This window comes from Podarcis tiliguerta (genome assembly GCF_965153285.1).
Source record: "Podarcis tiliguerta genome assembly, chromosome: 3".
Classification (NCBI taxonomy): domain Eukaryota; kingdom Metazoa; phylum Chordata; class Lepidosauria; order Squamata; family Lacertidae; genus Podarcis; species Podarcis tiliguerta.
In genome coordinates, this window is record NC_139536.1 from 97,428,830 (window position 1) to 97,450,970 (window position 22,141).

The 22,141-nt window shown below is 41.7% G+C and overlaps 2 protein-coding genes across 2 annotated transcripts in view; one reads left to right on the forward strand and one right to left on the reverse strand.

The window, feature by feature from the left end:
* MCPH1 (microcephalin 1) overlaps nt 1-22,141 on the forward strand; it is a 108,462-nt gene that overhangs the window by 50,224 nt on the left and 36,097 nt on the right. The gene's annotated exons all lie outside the window — the stretch shown is intronic.
* ANGPT2 (angiopoietin 2) overlaps nt 1-22,141 on the reverse strand; it is a 46,231-nt gene that overhangs the window by 21,856 nt on the left and 2,234 nt on the right. The window contains exon 2 of the mRNA XM_083431695.1: nt 206-361. Coding sequence (XP_083287821.1) covers nt 206-361 — 156 coding nt within the window. The remainder of the gene's footprint in view (nt 1-205; nt 362-22,141) is intronic.

Here is a 22,141-nt window from a genome sequence, read left to right on the forward strand (position 1 = left end):
AATCATGAAGTTTGTTTGCCTTTCAAAAATCATAATGTTAGAAAAAAACGTGAAGCCAGCCAATGTCTCTACATAGTTCTATCCTTAGTTCAGCATCACAATGTTGGAAACCAAATATTGCCCAGCCTGACTTAAAGCATACAATATAGGGCACACGAGTCCTTTGAGTTCAGAGTTAGCTTTAGCTTGAATGACTGGTACTTACATGTGCTTCAACATCTGTTAATTTGCGGGTCTGTTCAGCGGTTTGATTGAGCAGATTTGTGCCGATTTCAATCATGACCGCCGTCTGGTTCTGCACTGCATTCTGCTGGATCTCCACCATTTCTTTTTTCATGTTATCCTGAATGTAGCTTTCGAGCTGCATGTCGGAAGAAGAAGGACGTTTTATGTTCATGCGCTGTTTTGTTTATTTATAAACATGATTCTGGAGAGATTGCTAAGCATTTCTTAAATTACAGATGTTTCCCCTCCGTTTCGTGGGAGTGGGGGGCGAAAGAGTTTAACAAGCAAAACAAAATGGGGAAGCCTCTTACAAACCAGAGATCAGCATCTGGAGATGCTTGAGCCAGCTCTGCCATTAGGAATGGGGAGCCAGTCCACTCAGGCAGCCAGTGCTGGTGGGTGCAAGACAACTGCAGGCCCGCACTGTTCCCAAGGCCCCCTTGCACACCCACAGACAGCCTGTTGTTTCAGGTGGATGCTGTCTTGTTACCAGGGATGAGGTAATATGCAGCTACCAGTCCAGTTGAGTCCCATATGTAGAAAGTGGGCCACCATTTTGTCTTTGCCTCAAGCAGCAAAATATATTCGACTGTCCCTGCTAATAGTAACTGCCTGTAGTCAATGTAGAGACAGGGGGGATATGAAAGGAGCATTTCATATGACCCTGGGACTTGTCAGCAGTTAACTAGCCAGGTATTCTGATCCGCTCCACCTTCACAATAACCATCCAGTGAAAACTAGTCACTACCCACCCAGAGTTGTAAGCAACAAGCTGGCGTCGAGTGAGAAAGGGAGAAATTTGTTACATTTCCCAACTGTCTCTATGCTCCCATATCTCTGCCTGGTAAACACCACTGTCACTATTTTGTCACAACCTCCCCTTATTGAGAAAATGTTGGACTTTCAATTCATTGGGGTGCCTTTCTCTTTGATTTTTTTTTTTATGTGCTTATGCATCAGCCTGAACTAGAGCTTTCCAGAATTCTTTGGTCTCCAGAAATTCAATATCTCAACGGAAGGGGAGACATCTTTAATCTCGTGTGCGTGCACAGATTATGGATGCAAGACAAGCATCATCCATTTAATGAAACAATAAGTAACCTGTGTTTCAGAAGCTTAGGCTATTTTACAGTTAATACACGAGGCAGCAGCTGGTAAAGAAGGGTTTGGTCAGGTGCTGGTGCTCAATGTGGGGATAGAGATGCAAATGTACATGTATATATTCACCTGTGTGTCGCTGGGAAGAGTGCATTGCTCACACAGTTTGAGAAGTTTAACTGACTTTTGATACACGGCTGCTTCCACCCATTGTCACCTCTGGTGGCCCTGTGCGGGTGTTAGCAACAGTGGGAATTTTATTTAGATATCAGAGCAGCTTAGACAAAGGCTTAGGAGTTTAGTCACCTTCCTGAACCAAGAGTTCAAATGCTTAAGAGCATCTTACACTTTCATTGTTAGGGATTAGACAAGAAGTCTGGTATGCTGTAACAATGCTGTTTGCACATTGTTGCTCAACTTTTAGACAAACAAAACATAAAAAGCAAGGGTGAGAAACGACGTCTTCCTTCTAGGGATGCCAAAATAACAACTGTTTCGAAAGGCTCTCCGGCCAACCCCATAGTCCAAGGCTTTAATTAAGCTTTTTATTAAAAAGGAATAAAAATCCTTTTTTGTATTATGGATTAGGAAGTACAGTGACTTTGCTTAGACCTGAAAGTCTCTGAAAACTGATCCCCACACAAACACCATTTTATGATTTCTGAGAGATGTTTTAAGGTCTCTCCTGCCCCCAGCCAAGTTCTCAGCAGCTAGAAGCACTCTCATCTCTCACCATTCAATTCCCAGCTCAAGCTAGTTATTCAATAAAGTCTCATTCCTAATGGGAAATATTATGCTTAATTGTATCTCCTGACAATATTTGTGGGCCATGACCTTTTCTTCTCTCTTCCTTCCCATGTTGCCATTATCTCCTTTGAGCTCCTCTAAATAGGAAACTGTTCTTTATGTATCGTCTTATTCTAATGCCAGGGTATGCAGCAATGATGTACAGTAGAAGTTTTTTTGCTATAAATCTCTGAATTGTATGGCTTTTATTTTGATTAAATTGGTTCTTGGGACTTACTGTTAAGCACGCAGCCCATCCTAATAAGTCCTTTTTAGTGCTAAATTCATTTCCCTGGATTCCAGAAGATCATATATAATCACTTTTTCTTCTCTGAAACCCAGATATCGTAGCTGATATCTGGGCTTAACATAGACAGCTAGTTACAACTTTCCATCTGAAGATGTCATTTACTGTTTGTACAAAGCTTACCAATTGTTCACCACCCCAGTTTTGCTTAATGGTAATTTATTGGCCTGTGGAAGTTGCCTTGTAGACTCAAGAAGGATGAGTCTGTTGTACTTTGTTACTTCTAGGTGAACTGGGAGAGGCGACAGTGACTGAGGGAGTTCATCCCCAATTCAAAAGATTCGCCAGCTATTTTTCTGGGCCTTGCCTAACCTGAGGGAAATAGATGGTGTGGACTTGCGTACTTTATGGTTGTTCAATCAAAACTATGTACTCAGTCTAAACTGCATGTTTCCTTTTATTTCCTTGCAACTGTAAGCAGTGCAGTCCCCATTCCCCTGAAAGTGTTGAGATGATGTCTTTAGAGAATTATATGCCACTCACCTTCTCTCAAAAGACATTATCTCGACACTTTCAGGGGAATGAGGACTGGACTGCTTACAGTTGCAAGGAAATAAAAGGAAACATAAAGTTTAGATTGAGCACATACCATTCCTTGAACACCAGATGGAAGTACATTATTAATCATTTTTAAAATAAGAATGGATTTGCCAGTTCCTGTCTGAAATGAAGACTCTCCTTGAACCTTCTTATTTACGTCTGTTTCAAAGAACAAGTCAGGCACCAGACTAACAAATGGGTTGTGCTTTTCTTGAGACATTTTAGTTGCTCATCCATGTGATTTATAATTCCACATTGATGAGGACCTCGCATTTATGAGGACTAAGTTTTCCATATATATGCATTTTGTGTTCTTGGCAGCAATGATTGTTGTATGCGCAACTCTCCATTTTTGCCAACTAAGTGCCACCATTTACAGAAAAGTGAATGCTGAAGTACATGATGCAGACGGCTGGTGGGAGGCATCTCACTGGAACAGTCATAAAAATTTAAGCCTGAAAATACTGAGTTACTTGGAGATAATTAGGCTGGAATTTAGAAGGTCCTGGGAATGTGCATTGGAATTCTTGACTTTTCTTTAAACAGCAGATCCTCATACACTCCTTCATGATGCCCAACGGCTTGAGGGGGAAAGCTGCTGTTTGAAAGCCCACTCCCTCGTGTGAAACTAGTTGCCCGTTTCCTCAGATCCCAGCCTGAGAACAAGTATTGAAGGAACTGCTTTAGGTACCCAAGCCTGAGGGTATTTGGTTCCAGGTTGTCTTGGAGGTCAGCCTTTAAAAAGTTGGGGCTTGATTCTGCCTCCTTGATGCACTCTAACATGTCCCTTCTGTGGTTTAACAGCAGAAGAGAATTGTGTGAATGTAAGGTCTAGGGCAGGGGTCAGCAAACTTTTTCAGCAGGGGGCCGGTCCACTGTCCCTCAGACCTTGTGGGGGGCCGGACTATATTTTTGGGGGGGAAAGAACGAATTCCTATGCCCCACAAATAACCCAGAGATGCAGTTTAAATAAAAGGACATATTCTACTCATGTAAAAACACTCTGATTCCCTGACCATCCACAGGCCACATTTAGAAAGCGATTAGGCCGGATCCAGCCCCCGGGCCTTAGTTTGCCTACCCATGGTCTAGGGTAAATGACAACGGGATGGATCATAGGCAGAGACGGTTTCCTTTCCTGGAAATCCTTTTTGTCCCATTCCATAGCCTTCTCCCTCTACCTCCAGCTACCGTGTTAGCTTCCAGACTTTCACAATGAGCAGTCCAAAGTTGCAACAGAGCTTGCATTTGAACCCTGATCTCCTTGGTCCTACTGCAGCACCCTAATCATTACAGTAGAGGTGAGAAGTGCAAGTATTAGCCCCGCTGAGGGGTGGGACATGGCAGTGGAGAGGAGAAAATGCTGCCAAAAGTCATTTGCTCCCTTCATCCCTGGATTCTGAGCCTATATCAACTGCTCTTGAAAGTCTTGTGAGTTTTAAAAGCTTCCACTGTGCCACACAAGGATGCAGTTTTGGGGGGTGGGAACACAAGCTCCCTTGGGCATGCAGAAACTTCGAGTAGTTCTTTGGTTCCTAGGCAAAGTTTATTTGCTGTATGTGGCTTTTGGTGCCTCTCCCCCTTTTTATCCTCACAAAACCCTGTAGGCAAGTCAGGCTGAGAGATGGTGACAGGTCACCTGGTGAGCTTCACTGCTGAGGGTTTCCTCAATCCTTATCCGGCATTGCAGTCTAACTGCTGTACCACGCTGTCACTCTGAAGCTGTATTCCAGTGAAGGCTTGTTCATGAGAAGTACTTTTTGGTGTTTTCATGGAATCAGCTCTGGAGTGACCAACACCAAAAAGAAGGATCTGAGAGGCTAAGTAAACAAATAAACAGACAAACCTGGAACAAAATTATGAAGTGGAGTAGCTGGGTTCACTGCCACCTGCAATCTTATCCCAGGTTTACTGAGTTTTAATATCACCAGATGGGTCCAGAAAAGTATAGCTTTGACAAAGTATATTCCAGAAAGGTCAAAACTACAATAAGGTAAAGGTAAAGGTACCCCTGCCCATACAGGCCAGTCTTGACAGACTCTAGGGTTGTGCGCCCATCTCACTTAAGAGGCCGGGAGCCAGCGCTGTCCGCAGACACTTCCGGGTCACGTGGCCAGCGTGACAAGCTGCATCTGGCGAGCCAGCGCAGCACACAGAACGCCTTTTACCTTCCCGCTAGTAAGCGGTCCCTATTTATCTACTTGCACCCGGGGGTGCTTTCGAACTGCTAGGTTGGCAGGCGCTGGGTCCGAGCGACAGGAGCGCAGCCCGCCATGGGGATTCGAACCGCCAACCTTTCGATCGGCAAGTCCTAGGCGCTGAGGCTTTTACCCACAGCGCCACCCGGGTCCCTTACAAAACTACAATACCCATGTACTAATCACTCAGTAACCTTATTGTCCCAGACTAATTTCATGGTGCATGTCTCAAATTCAGTCCTGAGAAACCACATACCGGAACAATTTTGCATAATGTGGAAGAACGTACATGTAGTCTTAGAAAAATCTATGAATTTGCTATAGGTTAGTATGAGTTGTACAGGAACAGCATGTCACAGTAATATGCTTGGTTCAATTAGAGGCTTCCCACCCCCACCCCACAATTTACAGGTTGTATAAAACCAGAGCAGACATATTAAATACATGAGACTTGGATAAACAAATAATAGTAAGGGAAGGTAGAACTACATAGGTGAGTTAAGGTCACTTAAGGTTTCGTTTCTTACTTTTGTCGCCAAAAAAGCACAATTAATGTGCCCACAGCATTTAACTACTGGCCTCTGTTTTCTAATGCAAAGCAGAACGTTAAAAATGTAAAAAGGTTTATTGAAATACAAAAAGCACAGCCCTTCTTTAGGGGCATATCTTATAAAAAATAACACCCCTATTAAAATTACTATGAGACTTAATAGCAGTCACATTTCTTTTTTCTTTTTTAATTGCAATTAGCCAGCAACATTATTTTAAAAAACACAACATGGTGGTGAAAATTTATTATTCTGAAAGTGTTCACAATTGATTAACCGGAGTGGACTTTTTAGAAGCCTTCTTCTGTCTAGGAGGCAGGATTTTTGTACAATAGTATGCATTATCATAATTGTGTGGGTTTTTTTATATGTGCAACTTGTTAGTTTACCATTCTGTAATGTTGTTAGTCCAACATTCTAGGGTATTATAAAGTTAATGAGGAGTTCATCATTTTTTTCCAGATTATTCCCCTGTGTAGTTCAAACTATGTGGACTCCCAATTTTTTATTGGTTGAACCTTCTGTGAAACATTAATAGTATGCCATCATCCTCTTTCAATGGTCTTCTTTTCTTCATAGCATCTTGATCATGCTGTGGGAGTTAGAAAACAATAAAACTAATCTAGAGATTTTTCTGAGGGAAAAATAGGATATTTGGCCATTTCATGTGGTGTTCTAAAATTGCTTACGAAGTGCTGTAAAAAAGAACAGGTGTGTTAATTATATCTTTATATTCCTATCTCAAAAGAGCCCAGAGAACATGGTTCCACTCCTTTTTTTTCTCTTTGCAACAACTTTATGTGGTAGGGCCTGCTATGAGAGAGAAGTCACATCCGCCCCTTATATTTATAGCACATGGTTTCCCCTAAGAAAACATGAGAACTGTCGTCTGCGCCTCACAGAGCTACAATTCCCATTACCCTTTACAAACCACAGTTCCCAAGATTCTTTTGGGAAAGCCCAAATATGCGGTGTGCATGGGACCTGGAAATTTTTCCATGTCTTCACTTTATCAGAAAACAAATGATATCTTCTCACCACCAGCCATCTCCAACTTGTTTTCGTCAAGTCTTCAGTCAGAAGGGCCTTGGCAGATTATATATTCTTGGCAAAGGGCAATGCACAGTCACTAATTTGTAATCTAGCCTTTCGGGTAATCATTGGTCTTGTCTCGGTGTTGGGTTTTTTAAAGTCCGCAAATCCCAGAGGGATACTGTGCAGGAGATACATGGAATCACTTGATTTTCAGAAGGGGCCTTAGCACAGAAGCAGAGCGCATACTTTTCATGCAGACAGTGTCTTCCCCTAATGCTAAAGTCACCCAGTTCTAGGAAGCTGGGCAGCGATGGCATGGGATGAATGATACTGTGGACTTCTTCAGAAGCTTCTGACCTTGAAGGTGGTGTGGAAAAGAGCAGGGTTACTAAGGTAATGTGAGAAGAGTGCCCAGGAAGAGCCCCACTGAAAATCAAAGGGCTTCCTATGTACAGAGTCATAGCTTGGTGATGTGATTTATTTCAAAACGAAGCCTTGCATTTATAGCAAAAGTCTAGTTTAAAAGGAATAGGCCGAGAGGGTCTGCCATTCTCAATGGCCTCACTTTATGCCCCATTGCAGTGGGGATTCCAGCATTTGCTCGCTGTTATCATATACATCCAGTCTGATCTACCAGCTGCTTCAACAAGTATATTCTTCAACCTTCTGAATTCTGTTTGAAGTTCATAGGGTGAATTCTTAAACACAGAGGTTCTTGCTTCAGTAGCTTGTTGACTTTGAAAGAGGACACCATGTTTCAGCAACTATCTTTGGCCACGTCCCCATGCAATGTGGAGGGGGGATTCAGCTGCCATTTATTATTTCACGTGAACAGAAAAATATGGTTCTTAGCTTGCTGCTTAACTGTGTTCTCATTTCATATAACGTTTTAAAGTCACTTAATGCCAGTGCTTTATTGACAAGAGTCCACAGCCCACAAATCGTTTATGATACCCTCTTTAGATACTGGCTTTAGACGGCTGGGGAAGGGCATGGTTTTCCTAAAAGCACTGGAAGCCAGGCTTATGGATTTCATTAAGGGATTCCCTTTCCCCCTGAAGCAAATGTCACCCTCTATCAGCTTGCCTGTAATCCTTTCGATTCTCTTCTGCAAAGCCTAAAACTAAAAGAATTATACTTTCACAATTCACATTTCCCCCCCACAAGAGCCTGTTATTTATTTTCTGTCTCTTGTTTTCTGTCCTCTTAGTGTTAGATAGATACGTGGATATATTGACATAGATAGATAGATTCCCAGTAACAAGAATTTAGTCTTGTGAAATTTGCAGCCTAACAAGTACATAACTCCAGGTTGGAAAAGAGTCAATTTAAAACTGGTTTGCTGCCCTTTATAGTTCGGGCAGGAAGTCCCTGTAGACCTCTGTTGTTTGTCAAGAAAAAACAATCCTCTTGAGAATGCAGATGGGAATGCTTGAGAAGCCTACAGTATTAATTTTATATACAGCCTGCTGAGAGCGTCTCTGTCAGTCCAGACCTCCAGCTAAGCTTGCCTCTCTTATCTCCTTTTCCTGTCAACAAACGAAAAAGGTGAAAGTAACTAAATGAAAACTAGCTAGACAGACATTGGGATAGATTGGAAATGCTCAGGGCAACAACCACATGTGTGTGGCATGTATATAAGCACAGACATATACCTTCCAGAAAGTTTAAGTGATAAGTCTTACAACAGTAAACAAAGATGGAAACCAAAACGCTAGAGAGGGGATCGTCTTAATGAAAACCATTTGTGTGCTAAATTGAAAGGAAAGCTACCGTCTTTGAAGCCATATGTCTCAACTATGTTTGATTGGTTATTTGAAAATTCTTCTTTGCGATGGTATTCTGTGATTCCGAAGGCTAGAAAAGTGTAACTTGGACTTGCTATTTATTGGTTCTTGAAAGCACCCATTGACCTTAGAGTTTGTTTTGGCAGTACTTGTATGCATTATGAAATTGTGGATCTACCCATACATACACTTTCTCTCTGCATAGTAGACGTCACTACTCAGTATGAAAAATTCCTGGGGACGCTTAAGTAGGGAATAAGCCCCACTGGACAGAAGAGATTTACTTTTGAAGTTGAACAAACATTCATCATCTTCACCAAAAGCCTTTCTCTGACTACACTCCGTACCTTCAGAGGTCAAACAGGTGGTCTGTGGTTAGACCCAGACTGTGGAATCCTCTCTGTCAGCAAGTTTGCTGTGTGTTTTGTCTGCCATCTTTGATGCACCAGTCAAAATCCATCCTATCATGGGTTTATTGTTGATTTTTTATTTATTTATTTATTGTTATTTTACATTATTTTATCAGTTGTTTTAACTGCTGGCTCTCTAATTTTGTTCATTTAAATTTACTGTTCCAGGGTTTGTTTCTTACTTTATTTAGTTATTTCATAAAATTTATACACTGCTTGAATGTTAAACAAAAACCTCAAGACTGTGTGCAAAAATATAAAAATAAAACGATAAAATCATCAATAAGGAGAATTAACAATTACTGGAGACTTTCGAGAACATTAAATGCAAAACAGGGTATGGTACAGTATCTGTGTGAAAAATCATGACCTTTTAATCATTTCACAGCATTCCAAACATTTGCAATATTTCTTTAAGGTTCTGCCTTTGGAACAAAACATGTGTGAGAATTAGGCAGTTCCTAACAGGCAATATGCCAGACACAGCATATCACATTTCCGTATGTTGTGCCCACAACGGCTTCTCCAGTTTGCAAACATGCCCACGAAGTTTAGCAGCTCCTGTTTTCAAGCATCCATTTCACCGTGGTTACACGAGCTCTTAATGGAATGCCTAGTAAGAAAATCCTGGGAGCTAGCTGAAGTCTGCTAATGCCTGAATATAGGATGAATTCCTTGGTTTGGATACTAATATGCCATAATCCATAATAATTTTCCTCATATCAAAGAGTAGCTTGGTATATGTTTCACTTTTTCCTGCTGTTGGAATGAACAGTGTACTTTTTACAGCATTTGCTTTTTCTTAAATTACTCATATAACTGAACCAGTTTGGGTATTAGCGTTGTGCCAAAAAATATTATCCTGCATTTTTTGACATTTCTCCATCAGTTAATGCGGGAGGGAGAACGTATTTGAAAATTAGCAACAGTGGGAGAAAAATGTCAGTGCAATTCTCCAGGGAGGGATGTAAGCTTTCTGTTGTGCCTGTGTTACTTTTGAGGTGCCTAAGGGATGTTTAAGGCACGTGGGTGGTACTATGGTCTAAACCACAGAGCCTAGGGCTTGCCGATCAGAAGGTCGGCAGTTTGAATCCCCGCGACTGAGTGAGCGTCCTTTGCTCGGTCTCAGCTCCTGCCCACCTAGCAGTTTGAAAGCATGTCAAGTTCAAGTAGATAAATAGGTACTGCTCTGGTGGGAAGGTAAATGGTGTTTCCGTGCACTGCTCTGGTTTGCCAGAAGCGGCTTAGTCATGCTGGCCACATGACCCGGAAAAACTGTCTGCGGACAAATGCCGGCTCCCTCGGCCTATAGAGCAAGATGAGCGCACAACCCCAGAGTCGTCCGCAACTGGATTTAACGGTCAGGGGTACCTGTGTTGTTGTTTAGTCATTTAGTCGTGTCCGACTCTTCGTGACTTCATGGACCAGAGCACGCCAGGCACTCCTGTCTTCCACCACCTCCCGCAGTTTGGTCAGGCTCATGTTTGTAGCTTCGAGAACACTGTCCAACCATCTCGTCCTCTGTCGTCCCCTTCTCCTTGTGCCCTCCATCTTTCCCAACATCAGGGTCTTTTCTAGGGAGTCTTCTCTTCTCATGAGGTGGCCAAAGTACAGTGGTGCACCGCAAGACGAATGCCTCGCAAGACGGAAAACCCGCTAGACGAAAAGGTTTTCCGTTTTGGAGGTGCTTCGCAAAACGAATTTGCTATGGGCTTGCTTCACAAGACGAAAATGTCTTGCGATTACTGGGTTGTTGTTTTTCCGCTCCTCACCCCCTTTTTCTAAGGCACTAAGCTGCTAATAGCCTTTTAGCAGCTAATCCGCTAATCCCTTAAACCTTTAATAGCCGCTAATAGCGCTAATCCACTAATCCGCTAATGGGCTTGCTTCGCAAGACGAAAAAACCGCTAGACGAAGAGACTCACGGAATGGATTATTTTCGTCTTGCGAGGCACCACTGTATTGGAGCCTCAGCTTCATGATTTGTCCTTCCACTCAGGGCTGATTTCCTTAAGAATGGAGAGGTTTGATCTTGCAGTCCATGGGACTCTCAAGAGTCTCCTCCAGCACCATAATTCAAAAGCATCAATTCTTTGGCGATCAGCCTTCTTGATGGTTCAGCTCTCACTTCCATACATCACTACTGGGAAAACCATAGCTTTAACTATACGGACCTTTGTTGGCAAGGTGATGTCTCTGCTTTTTAAGATGCTGTCTAGGTTTGCCATCACCTTTCTCCCAAGGAGCAGGCGTCTTTTAATTTCGTGACTATTGTCACCATCTGCAGTGATCATGGAGCCCAAGAAAGTAAAATCTCTCACTGCCTCCATTTTTTCCCCTTCTATTTGCCAGGAGGTGATGGGCCCAGTGGCCATGATCTTGGTTTTTTTGATGTTGAGCTTCAGACCATATTTTGCGCTTTCCTCTTTCACCCTCATTAAAAGGTTCTTTAATTCCTCCTCACTTTCTGCCATCAAGGTTGTGTCATCTGCATATCTGAGGTTGTTGATATTTCTTCCGGCAATCTTAATTCCGGCTTGGGATTCATCCAGTCCAGCCTTTCGCATGATGAATTCTGCATATAAGTTAAATAACCAGGGAGACAATATACAGCCTTGCCGTATTCCAATTTTGAACCAATCAGTTTCCACCTGGGCAGAGCTTAAGGTTCGCTATGCTCAATGTAAAACAGAATAAAGGGGAAACTCACTCATAGACTGTAAGGTTACTGACCAGGTCAGCGGAACAGCTTCCCATCTGATGTCAAGGGGATGAGTAATTCTATCATCTTTAGAAGACATCTGAAGGCAGCCCTGTATAGGGAAGCTTTTGAATGTGCAATGTTTTATTATGTTTAATATATGTCGGAAGCCAACCAGAGTGGCTGGGGCAACCCAGTCAGACGGGCGAGGCATTATTATTATTATTATTATTATTATTATTATTATTAGGAAGCTGTGACCATTTGCTGCTCTCCATCATGTGTAATGTAGAAAGAACAGCAAAAAGCATTTTCTTATGCACTTGGGAAGGTCACATTCCTCAGCTGCAGATCCCCATTTCGCATCGCACTCAACATTAGAGCTTCTGGGGTGGTTTTGTGGGTGCATATAGGAGAAAATGAGGGAGAAGGTTTAGTAAAGAATGTGAGTTGTGCAGAAATCCTTTCTGCTCGTGCGCAGGGATCTTTGTATCCAAGCCACAATGCCTAATTGGTGAGTTGAGCCCCCTTCTATTTATGCATCACAGGATATAAATTGCCTTCAGAGATAATTTTATATGCCTCCAGCCCCTGACTGTGAAATGCCTCGCATTCTGCTGCTGCCTCTTTTTGTGGAAAGCAGCTTAGTTGGTTTGGCTTTTGTGCCTGTTTTTACACAGCAATAAAGGGACTGCTTTGATTTCCCAAGCATGCTGCTTGTGTTTTAGCTTCCTAAGAGTACCTATTTGCTGGTAGCCAAGCATTAGACCCAACTTAAACAGCATTGCACTTGAAGGAAATTGCTCTCAAAATAACACGCTTTGAAAGAATATAAATCTCTTTCTGCCTGCTGCCCCCTGAGCACAGCATTTCAGAAGCTAGCAAACCATTCTTCCAAAAGTTCATATTGACCTTTCTTAAATATTCACAGAGGTTGTTACGCAACAGGTGGACAAACGTTTCTCAAATATCTGCAGTGTTTTCTACTGTGAATGCACATCTGCTACTGAATAAGAAACTTTTTTGCTAGAGAAGATTGGAGCAACTTGCAAAGGCAGAAACAGTTCGGTGCGAACCAGTCCTATATGTTCCCAGCTTCTTGGATTTATTCTGCCCGATAATCAAATTTAAGAACAGAATTGATAATAGCTTACTTTAGAATAGTAATATATTCTGTCGGAGCACATATCGTAAGAGTATAAATTCAATATGTCATGAGAACCTACTTGTTGCATTCAAGTCTTGCAGAAAGTGCACCTCACTTGGAGCTAAAATGATTATTACTTAGAGGTTGACTTAGACAAGTGATGTTCTACCCCCCACCCTGCCGTTTCTTTGTTTCTTTTTTCTTGGAAACTTTTCCATCTGGCTAACCTGCTGTAACTTCAAGAAACAAGTCAGTCCAAAATCTACAGTTTCTAGGCAATAAATAATTTAAAAAGAAATGGGGCAGAGGTCTGATAGGATTCAATCTAATAAGGGAATAAGTGGATCTGGCTGTTGAAAAATATACTTCCTTCCCTAATAAATGCAAGCTTCAAAGCCTCCACCCAGTAATTTCCAATAGCATCTGAAGCCACACAGGCCAAGCAGAATATATAAAATTAATATATGTTAGATATGTAATACAGGGTAATTCATAATGAAGTATGCAGTTTCCATTTATAGTAAATGGAAACTGTATTCTTCATTATGAATCACCCTGTACAATAAAATCAGACTTTGTACAGTGGTACCTTGCAAGACGAATGCCTCGCAAGACGAAAAACTCGCAAGACGAAAGGGTTTTTTGTTTTTTGAGTTGCTTCGCAAGACGAATTTCCCTATGGGCTTGCTTCGCAAGACGAAAACGTCTTGCGCCTTTTTCTTAAAACCGTCAATGCATTCCTATGGGAAACCGTCAATGCATTTCCTATGGGAAACCGTGCTTCGGGAGACGAAAAAACTCACAGAATGAAAAAACTCGCAGAACGAATTAATTTCGTCTTGCGAGGCACCACTGTACACATTGTCTTGTCCTATATGATCATATGGAGTCACTGCAACAAAGTACTTAAGGCCATCTTTAACACCATGCATTATCAACTTATTGAAACCCCAAAATAACAATATTGTCCAGTTTAAAGTTTATTTACAGTTAGGTAGGAAGGTTACTAATTAGTGTAAGAATGTTAGGATGCCATGGGAGTAAGATCCCCACCACCAAGCTCCCTCAGTATGTTCTGATTATCCAAATCCGGGTCATCTTTGATACCACCTCCATGCATTTTCTCTGTCCAATTCTATATGACACATTTGCACGATGTCGGACAGTGAAGCATCCTTGGCAATGTGGGGGAAATAGCCCAAGTCACGCAGTGGCATAACCTTGGTCCTTCCTCCTAGAGCCTTATTTGCTTTGTAGATGCTTGTTGCATCGGACCATTTGCTTCTCAAGATCTCTGGTTGTGTGGCCAATTCAACAGAAACTAGGTAGAGTCAAGAAACTCTCAAAGCAAGGGATATGTGCCAATGAACTGAAGTATTTTTTAGGAGAGCAAATGTTTTCCACAGGCTTTCTTATGCATTATGTATCTGTTCTGGAATTTTTTTACCTCTTCTTCGCTTGGTCATCTTCTACCAGATTTTGCTAAGTTTTTATATGCCCATATCTTAAGAATTTGTACCTTGCTGTGCAGCTCAGAGACTCATATATTGTGTAATGAATCACCTAGATACCCTCTTTGTATAGATAGAGGTTTCTAAGGTCAAAATCTCCATCCATGCCACTTGTGATGGCACAAATCAAAGCTGAACATTTTCGTGCTATTGAAAACTAAATGTGGTTGGTGGCATTTGGTGGTACTGTCAGCTAGAGAAAACAGTACTTTCTTTAACTGTGGGCCAGAGACCAGCTTAAAGGAAGCTTGCACAAAGATAATCACTAATGGTTTTGCATCACTGTGGAGGATTATTGGTAGACAGGGGGAAGCAGCGTTTCTGACATCTTGCTGTCTGACACAACATCCAGATGGCATTTGGGTGTAGACCTGGGAAACCAGGGTTCAAATCTCCACTGAGTCATGAGGCTCACAGGGTGACTTTGTCCCGTCACCATCACTCAGCCTAATCTACTTCACAGAGCTCTTTGTGAGGATGAAATGGGAAGCAGAAGAATCATGTATGCCACCTTGAGCTCCTTGACAGAAGGGTGGGATAGAAATAATAAATGGATAGTAATAACTTGCTAAGTTAGGCTTGCTAAGATATATAAGACTGAATCAGGTAAGTGCTGGAGATGCAAAGAGGTAGAGGCAACGTTCTTTCATATGTGGCGGACCTGTAAAAGGGTAAAAGAGTATTGGGAAATAATCCATAATGAATTGAAAAAAAATGTTTAAAAGTACTTTCCATAAAAAGAACCAGAATCCTTTCTGTTGGGGATAATTCAGAATGAAATTCCCAGGTGTCAAAAACAATTATTAATGTATGCCACTACTGCGGCCTGTGTTTCGTTAGTCTGAAAATGGAAAACGAGTGAGGTCCCAACTAAAGAAGAATGGCAATTTGAGCTGATGGAATATGTGCAGCTTACAGACTTAATATATAGAATAAGAGAACAAGAAGAACATACATTTAGAGAAGATTGGAAAATGTTTATTGAATATATGGGGGGGGGTACACTTGAAAATGTTGGCAGCCTTAAGATAAATTCAACAGTGTAAATAAAATTTGGTGGATGTAATAATGGAGTACTGAATGGTTTAGTTTAGGTAAAAGATGCAGGGATTTATGATATGCAAAATGAACCATGGAAAGAGAGGAAGGGAAGTCATTTTAAGAAAAATTATATATAAAAAGATAGTAATAACTTGAAAACAGTACATAAATAGAAATAAATTTTGCTCCCTGAAGGAAGCCTCAGCCCACTAGAATAATTCCAAATCTCACCAAATTATCCGTACACCAATTCCTTCCTTCATCTATTTCTCCCACCTCTATGGTGCTACTTGAAACAGGTCACTTCTACCTGCTGTGTGAAATCTGTTATGCTATATCTCATTCTTGTACACCAAACAATGATTTGAAATAAAAACCACTGGAACTATTTTGTCTCATAGCTAATAAATTTTATGGTAGTGTGGAGCTTAACGCACAACGGATTGGCCTGTGGGGTTTCCTCACATCTCAAAGATCTCAAAATTATGTTAACACTAAAAATGATATTAACAGCTGTACTGTAACAGTGTAATAGCTGTATAGTATGGTATGTATTTTCTCCATTAGACTATTAAAGGATTTGAAAAGGTCAGTGATTTATTTACATCAGTTTTTTCAAAGCATCTAAAGTTTGCCCGGTTAAGTGAGCCTATTCCACTCAGGAAGCAAACTGGCCAATGGACATTATACAAAGAGCTTAAAGTAAAAAATAATAATAATAATTTATATTCCAGGCTAAAACTGCTTTTTATAAAAAGGGCCTTCTGCTGTACACATCAGTTGTTTGGAATTTTTGTATGCAGCCGTTTTAACTAGAAGCTCTTGCACAACTTAACTAAAATACTTTTTGAAAAAAAGAATGTTTTCCCACAAAGCTGGACAAGCCCAGAGGTCTATTTTGTGATCTAAAATAGGGTGTGTTGAACTTTGGTCCAGTCATTTTAGGTTTTGTCACAGGAGCTCCTTCGTGGAGCGCAGTTGAGTGAGATGTTGCCATTGATCCATCTGTCTGAATGGCAGTTCCATCAATAATTGTAATAAATAAGCTCACCTTCCAATTGCAAAGGAACAGGGGAATGAAAAGTCTGCCGGAAGTTGTGCTTGTTCTCAGTTCTGTGCTTTTGAACAGAACTGTTCAAAGTATGGCAGGGAAGCCAGTCAAATGCTGAACGCAGATGAACATGCCTGATAACTGAGTCAGAGCAATTGTCTATCTAGCTCACTATGTCTGGTTTAACTAGCAGTACCCTCTCCAAGGTCTTTCCCAGCCCTGTGATCTGAGATTCTTTACTGGGAAGTGCCAGTGATTAAATGTGAGACAGTGAAGCATCTACTCTACCATTGAACTGAAGTTCCTCCCCAGCTGGCTGCCTGTTACTCCGAGCATGGGGAATTATTTCCAGATATTCCATGTAGCCAAGAATGAGTGTGCAGCCAGGGCCATCAGCTCCTGGGGGCTGAGTCCTTTTGGGTTTGTCTATATTTCAGGAGTAGGGCCCCCCCATGCCCCAAAAGTACAGAGCCAATTGTGGCACAGCTCCAGTGGCTAGCTCCTTGGGTTGAAGCAGTCTCCTGCCAGTGATGGCACCAAGAGGAGGTGGAGGATGAGCCAATGGGTGTTGAAGCTGCGTGGCCACCAGGTTTGGTTCTGTCCCTAGCTCCTCCCAGCATCCGGACACCATGTGTGTGACATCACCCCCCTCCCATTGCCCTTGCAAGCTGGTGCCTCTGGTAGCAGCCTTGCTTATTACTGCATTTTGATGTCACCTGACAGCAATACTGTGGTACCTCGGGTTAAGAACTTAATTCGTTCTGGAGGTCCGTTCTTAACCTGAAACTGTTCTTAACCTGAGGTAGCACTTTAGCTAATGGGGCCTCCCGCTGCTGCCACGCCACCGCCGCTCAATTTCTGTTCTCACCCTGAAGCAAAGTTCTTAACCTGAGGTACTATTTCTGGCCTAGTGGAGTCTGTAACCTGAAGCGTCTGTAACCTGAACCGTTTGTAACCCAAGGTACCACTGTAGTACAAGTGTGTGAGTGAATGAACGTCTTCTGGAGATCTGCAGGAGTCATGGGTCATGCTCCCTGATTTAAGAGTGGGCATTACCAGCCTGCCAGCTTTCTCAAGTGAGCTTGTTGCTGTCCATTTTCTCAACTGTTTAGCAAGCATCTCTAAACAGGAACAAGGCCTTTGGCATTCAGGAACACCAGGAGACGAGCCCATTAGAGATTCAGCGTAGTGGTCCTGGTCTAGAATGTCGGGTAGCTGGGGAATGATGATTGCACATTTGTGTAGGGCACTGCTATACCCTGTGCTTTGCATCCCAAATGCATGCTGTGTGGCTGCACACAGCGTCACCTGTAAAAGAACCAAGGAGATGACCTGGGCTGTGTGGCAGTGTGCATTTGGCGACCTTGCATACAGCTGTGTTGATCTCCCAGAAGTCATGCAGATGAACCAGCTGTCTCATTGCAGAACCAGAGCTTCATTTGCATTAGTCAAACAACTGCCTGTCCATCACATCCCAAGCCACCTTTCAGACAGGGGCAAAAATGAATATTGTCCTTAGATTTTTCTTTTCTTAAACTTCCTTTAGGAGGAAGGAACTCTAATCAAGTCAAGTACCTTTATTGGCATCACAATATAAAACGTTTCAGATCACTGGGATAATTAAAGGACAAGGTTGAAGCTGTCAAGGGGTATAGGGTCTATTTCCCGAAAGGATGGTTCGTTGGGAACCCTTTCAGGCAAAATTGTGGCTAGAAAGGAAGCTACTAGAGCAGTGGTATCTTTGTCCCGATTTGCCAGGAGAAACCTCATTTGATTTCTCCTCTGGGTTGTGGGCCAGAGGTCCAACATTTTACTCAGCATCAGTTGGCAAGGTCTGCTATGTAAAGGGCAATCTAAGAGAATGTGTCCTATTGAATCTGGTACTTCTTGGTTGCAGGCACACAAACGGGCTTGATACGGAGTGTGTGAGAATCTGCCTTTAGTTGCTGCAGAAGGGAAAGCATTTAATCTCGCAAGCATAAAGGCTCTTCGATGGGAAGGGAGTAGTAAATCCTTTAAGTATTTGACACAGGTTCCGTAGGGTGTTGTAATACCTAAGGCCTCCAGAGAACAAGATCTTGGAGTGGAAGGAACTCTATTCATGCTTAAAGGCACTTTGTCCTAGATGCCAGAATGATTATAAACAAAAGCTAGCACAGGTCAATTGCATTTGCTACGACGTTTGCATTTGCTATGGACAGGGGGGTGCATTTTAAAGCTTCCGGGGGGACCTGGCTTCTGAAATCTTACAGAAGACAACAGTCTCTGCAAATAGCTGAATTCTCTATTCCCCGCTCACTGATCAAATTGTGATCAGGGCTATGCCAGCTAGTCCCACCCCTGACATCAAGCAAGCTGGCTTGTCCTGTCCCCTGCTGTCTGTGCATTTGGCATGAAAGTCTGCAGCAAGAAAGCTTGCAGATATATGTGAAGGCTTCCACACGATTGGGTTCCTGGTCCACTGAATGCAGAGATAGTTAAGGCAAGCCAGCATGTCTGGAGCTGGGGCTAGCCAAGCATGGCACTGTTCATGCGAAATGTGCTAACTATTGCCTGACTATTGCCTGATAAGATGTAAGTGGTATTTAATTGATCCATTGCTAGCCCTCCTTCAGAAAGCCACTTTCACCACTCAGGATAGGAGAGATACTTTGTGGAATATGAAACCAAGGTTGTGAATAGGCTAGGTTGCTCTCCCTGTGAGAGATCTCCCAAATGTTTTTCTCCCGTCAAAACTACAGAGGAGTGCATTTCCAGCAAGGCAGCCCATACAGACCCTTCATTTACCTTTGCATCGTCAGCAACCATTGTGCCAGTCTCATCCTGCGCACTCCTTTGATTACAAGGCCCTGCACTAACTGACAAGCAGCTGCTGTGCCTTCCATGCTGATAAATAAACAGGTTCCCTAGCAACACCCACACCTCCCTTGAATACTACAAATGCATCCCGTGGCTTTTAATTACACGCTCCCTATCAATGATGTTCAGCAGAGGATATAATAACGGCATGGAAAGCAATATTATTGTAATACACTTTAGGCTGTCCATATGCTGAGATGTTAGGGAGGGGGAAATGGCAAGAGCCTGGGCGAGGGGCAAAGATTCCTCTGTATAACAGACATGAGGGGGGAAATGAGCCTACAGAAGTGAATGTGAAGCTGCACAGCTAAGTGTCAGTTAGGGCAGACATGTCCAAAGACCATTTTGGGGGGCCTAATCCGGCCCATTGGTTGGTTCAGTCCAGCCCCTGTGGCAGTTAATTTCCTGGGGTAAAATCCTAAAAAAAAAAAACCCTCAACAACTTAAACCCTAAAAAAACTCAACAACTTCAATCCTAAAAAAGCTCAACAACACTGGAGTTAACAACTTTAGTCGGCCCTTTGGTCAGCCCTCACGGCCCTTCACTTCATCAAATCTGGCCCTCTTTGAAAAAAAGTTTGGATACCACTGGTGTAGGGTTTGGGGAAGTAGAGGCATATTTGCCAGCATTTGGCCAGTTTGAGTGTATATATGTAAGCTTATGTACATGGAATAAAGTTTGTGTGAGAGAGAGTGCAAAGATTTCTTGAGCCATTATTTTGTGGGCATCTCCACAATTGGTTTGCAAGGTCCTTTCAGAACAGCTAGCGGAAAGTTAGTTTATTCTCCATCACAGATAACCTTTAACTATTTCATGCCTCTCTTGAGAGGGCAGCGCATCTCATTTGTCAACATTCCTAGCTGTAATAATGTAACTACACAACCATCAGATCTGTCAACCCCTTCGTCTGATATGTTAGGCTATTTCTGTGAAGCAGCTGTGAATCAAATTAATGGCTGTACCTGTTTGCAAACCACACCAGGGTAAAAGCCTCATTTTTCCATATCTTGAACCTACTGCAACTGTAGACCAACAATAGCAATAGTTGTTTCTTGGAAACAACATTATATTATCAAGTATATTAGAAATTGATTACAAGGGAATGTAATAGATTGTTTAGCCTATAACGAACTCAAGCAGGCTTTGTTTTTCTCCTGCAATCCTGGGAAGACTTAAATAAAAATGGAAAATTCCAGGGTTGTGGCAGACTTCAAAGGACTATTGTGGTGCAGAATCTTATATGCATTATAGGATTCTACTTCCTCTTGAATTGTGATTTGCTGGAACATATCGTATGAAATTAGCCTGTTCTTTTGGTATGCCAGATATTAGTTTTGCTCAGACGTCAGACAAATTGGTATTTTTAGAAAAGGGGTTTTAAAAGATATTGGAAGATAAGGTGGTGTGCTAATAATAGTAATCTCATTTTAATTGCAAGCCCTTCCATGGTGGTTGTGGTTTTCTAGGAACGTCTGAAACACTGGCCTTGGTTTTCTGTTAGTTTCCGGAATGCACAGCAACTCTGACACCTTCCAGCTTCCTATCGTGATTGTGAGGCATCCACAGTGATTTCCACTCTCTTCCATTCAGACAGTTTGGTGTCCATTCAGAAAGATAACATTTCCTTTTGATGACTGATTGAAGGTGGGAAATGTGATACTGTGTGAGGATGTAGAATGCATTTGAAACAAAGATTTTGTGCATAACTGGTGCTAGAAAGATTTTTATGCTGGCAGTGTTTTTTCAAGCACCCTTCAAAAATAAGTGGTTCCTAGGGTTTAGAAAGGCTCACTAAAGGAAAAAGGGAAAATTAAATTTGTCAGATTTTCCAGAACTGGTTGAAATGGTTACAAAGTGGCATTCGAGAGCATCCATGTGTTATGTACATTAATTTGCCTTAGCATAAATAAAAGAGTTTATAAATAATGAATTGGAATGATCCCTATGGATTTTTCTTCATGTTATTCTTATTTACTAGGTTTCATTAGAAAAACAGTTTGGGACATAAGTTGCTTGAGGATAATGAGGGTAAGATAGCCTAAGTGCCATATGTTAAAGGAATGACAAGCCAAACACAAAACCAATGTCCTCCAATAGAAAGTTAGGGTTTCGTTTAACCCAATGGACCTTACTTCTGCACAATTGCATTGTCAGTTGATAAAATGTAAAAATAGAATGTTTATTTGTTTTTTAAATGGATTGACTGACCTCCAAAAGTAAGTACCTGGTTTTAATGACTTTGCTGAATGTGCTTGTCATAAAGAAATTCCCAGAGATTTATAGGAAAAAGCAATAAATAAAATTGCTGACCTGAGAAATGTGTTGTGGCAGTCTTGCAATTGATCCTGACTCTCCTAGTTATTTTAGTTTTTTACTTAAAGTAAAAGGGTGGGGGTGTAGAAAGTAAACTTTTTTGTAATTCAGTGTTGTTATTTAAGTAAATATAAAAACAATGGACAAAAACTTGGGTTCTGAAACCCTTTTTCTATCCGTCTATCTACCTATCTACCTACCTTCCTGTCTATATGAATGGTGGCATGACATTTATGGTAAACATTTTGCAGCTTGAAGTTCAATCTTACCAATGCCTACTCAGAAGTAACGCTCATGATGTTCAATGGGATTTGCCCTAAAATAATCTGTATAAGATCGTAGCCCATCTATCGGGAAGTAAGGTCTCATTTAACTCAATAGGACAGACATACTTTTGAAAGGACATACCTAGGATCGTTCTGCTAGGTATACAGCTATTTAAACAACCTTCCCCAAAGCATATTTTAGATTATTAAATGCAGTTTTAAATTCTCTCACATAACTGTTCAGTGTTACTTTATAATCTTATCTGCTTCTTATCATAGGAAGGTGTGAGACACATTAGTCTGCAATAACAGCTCAT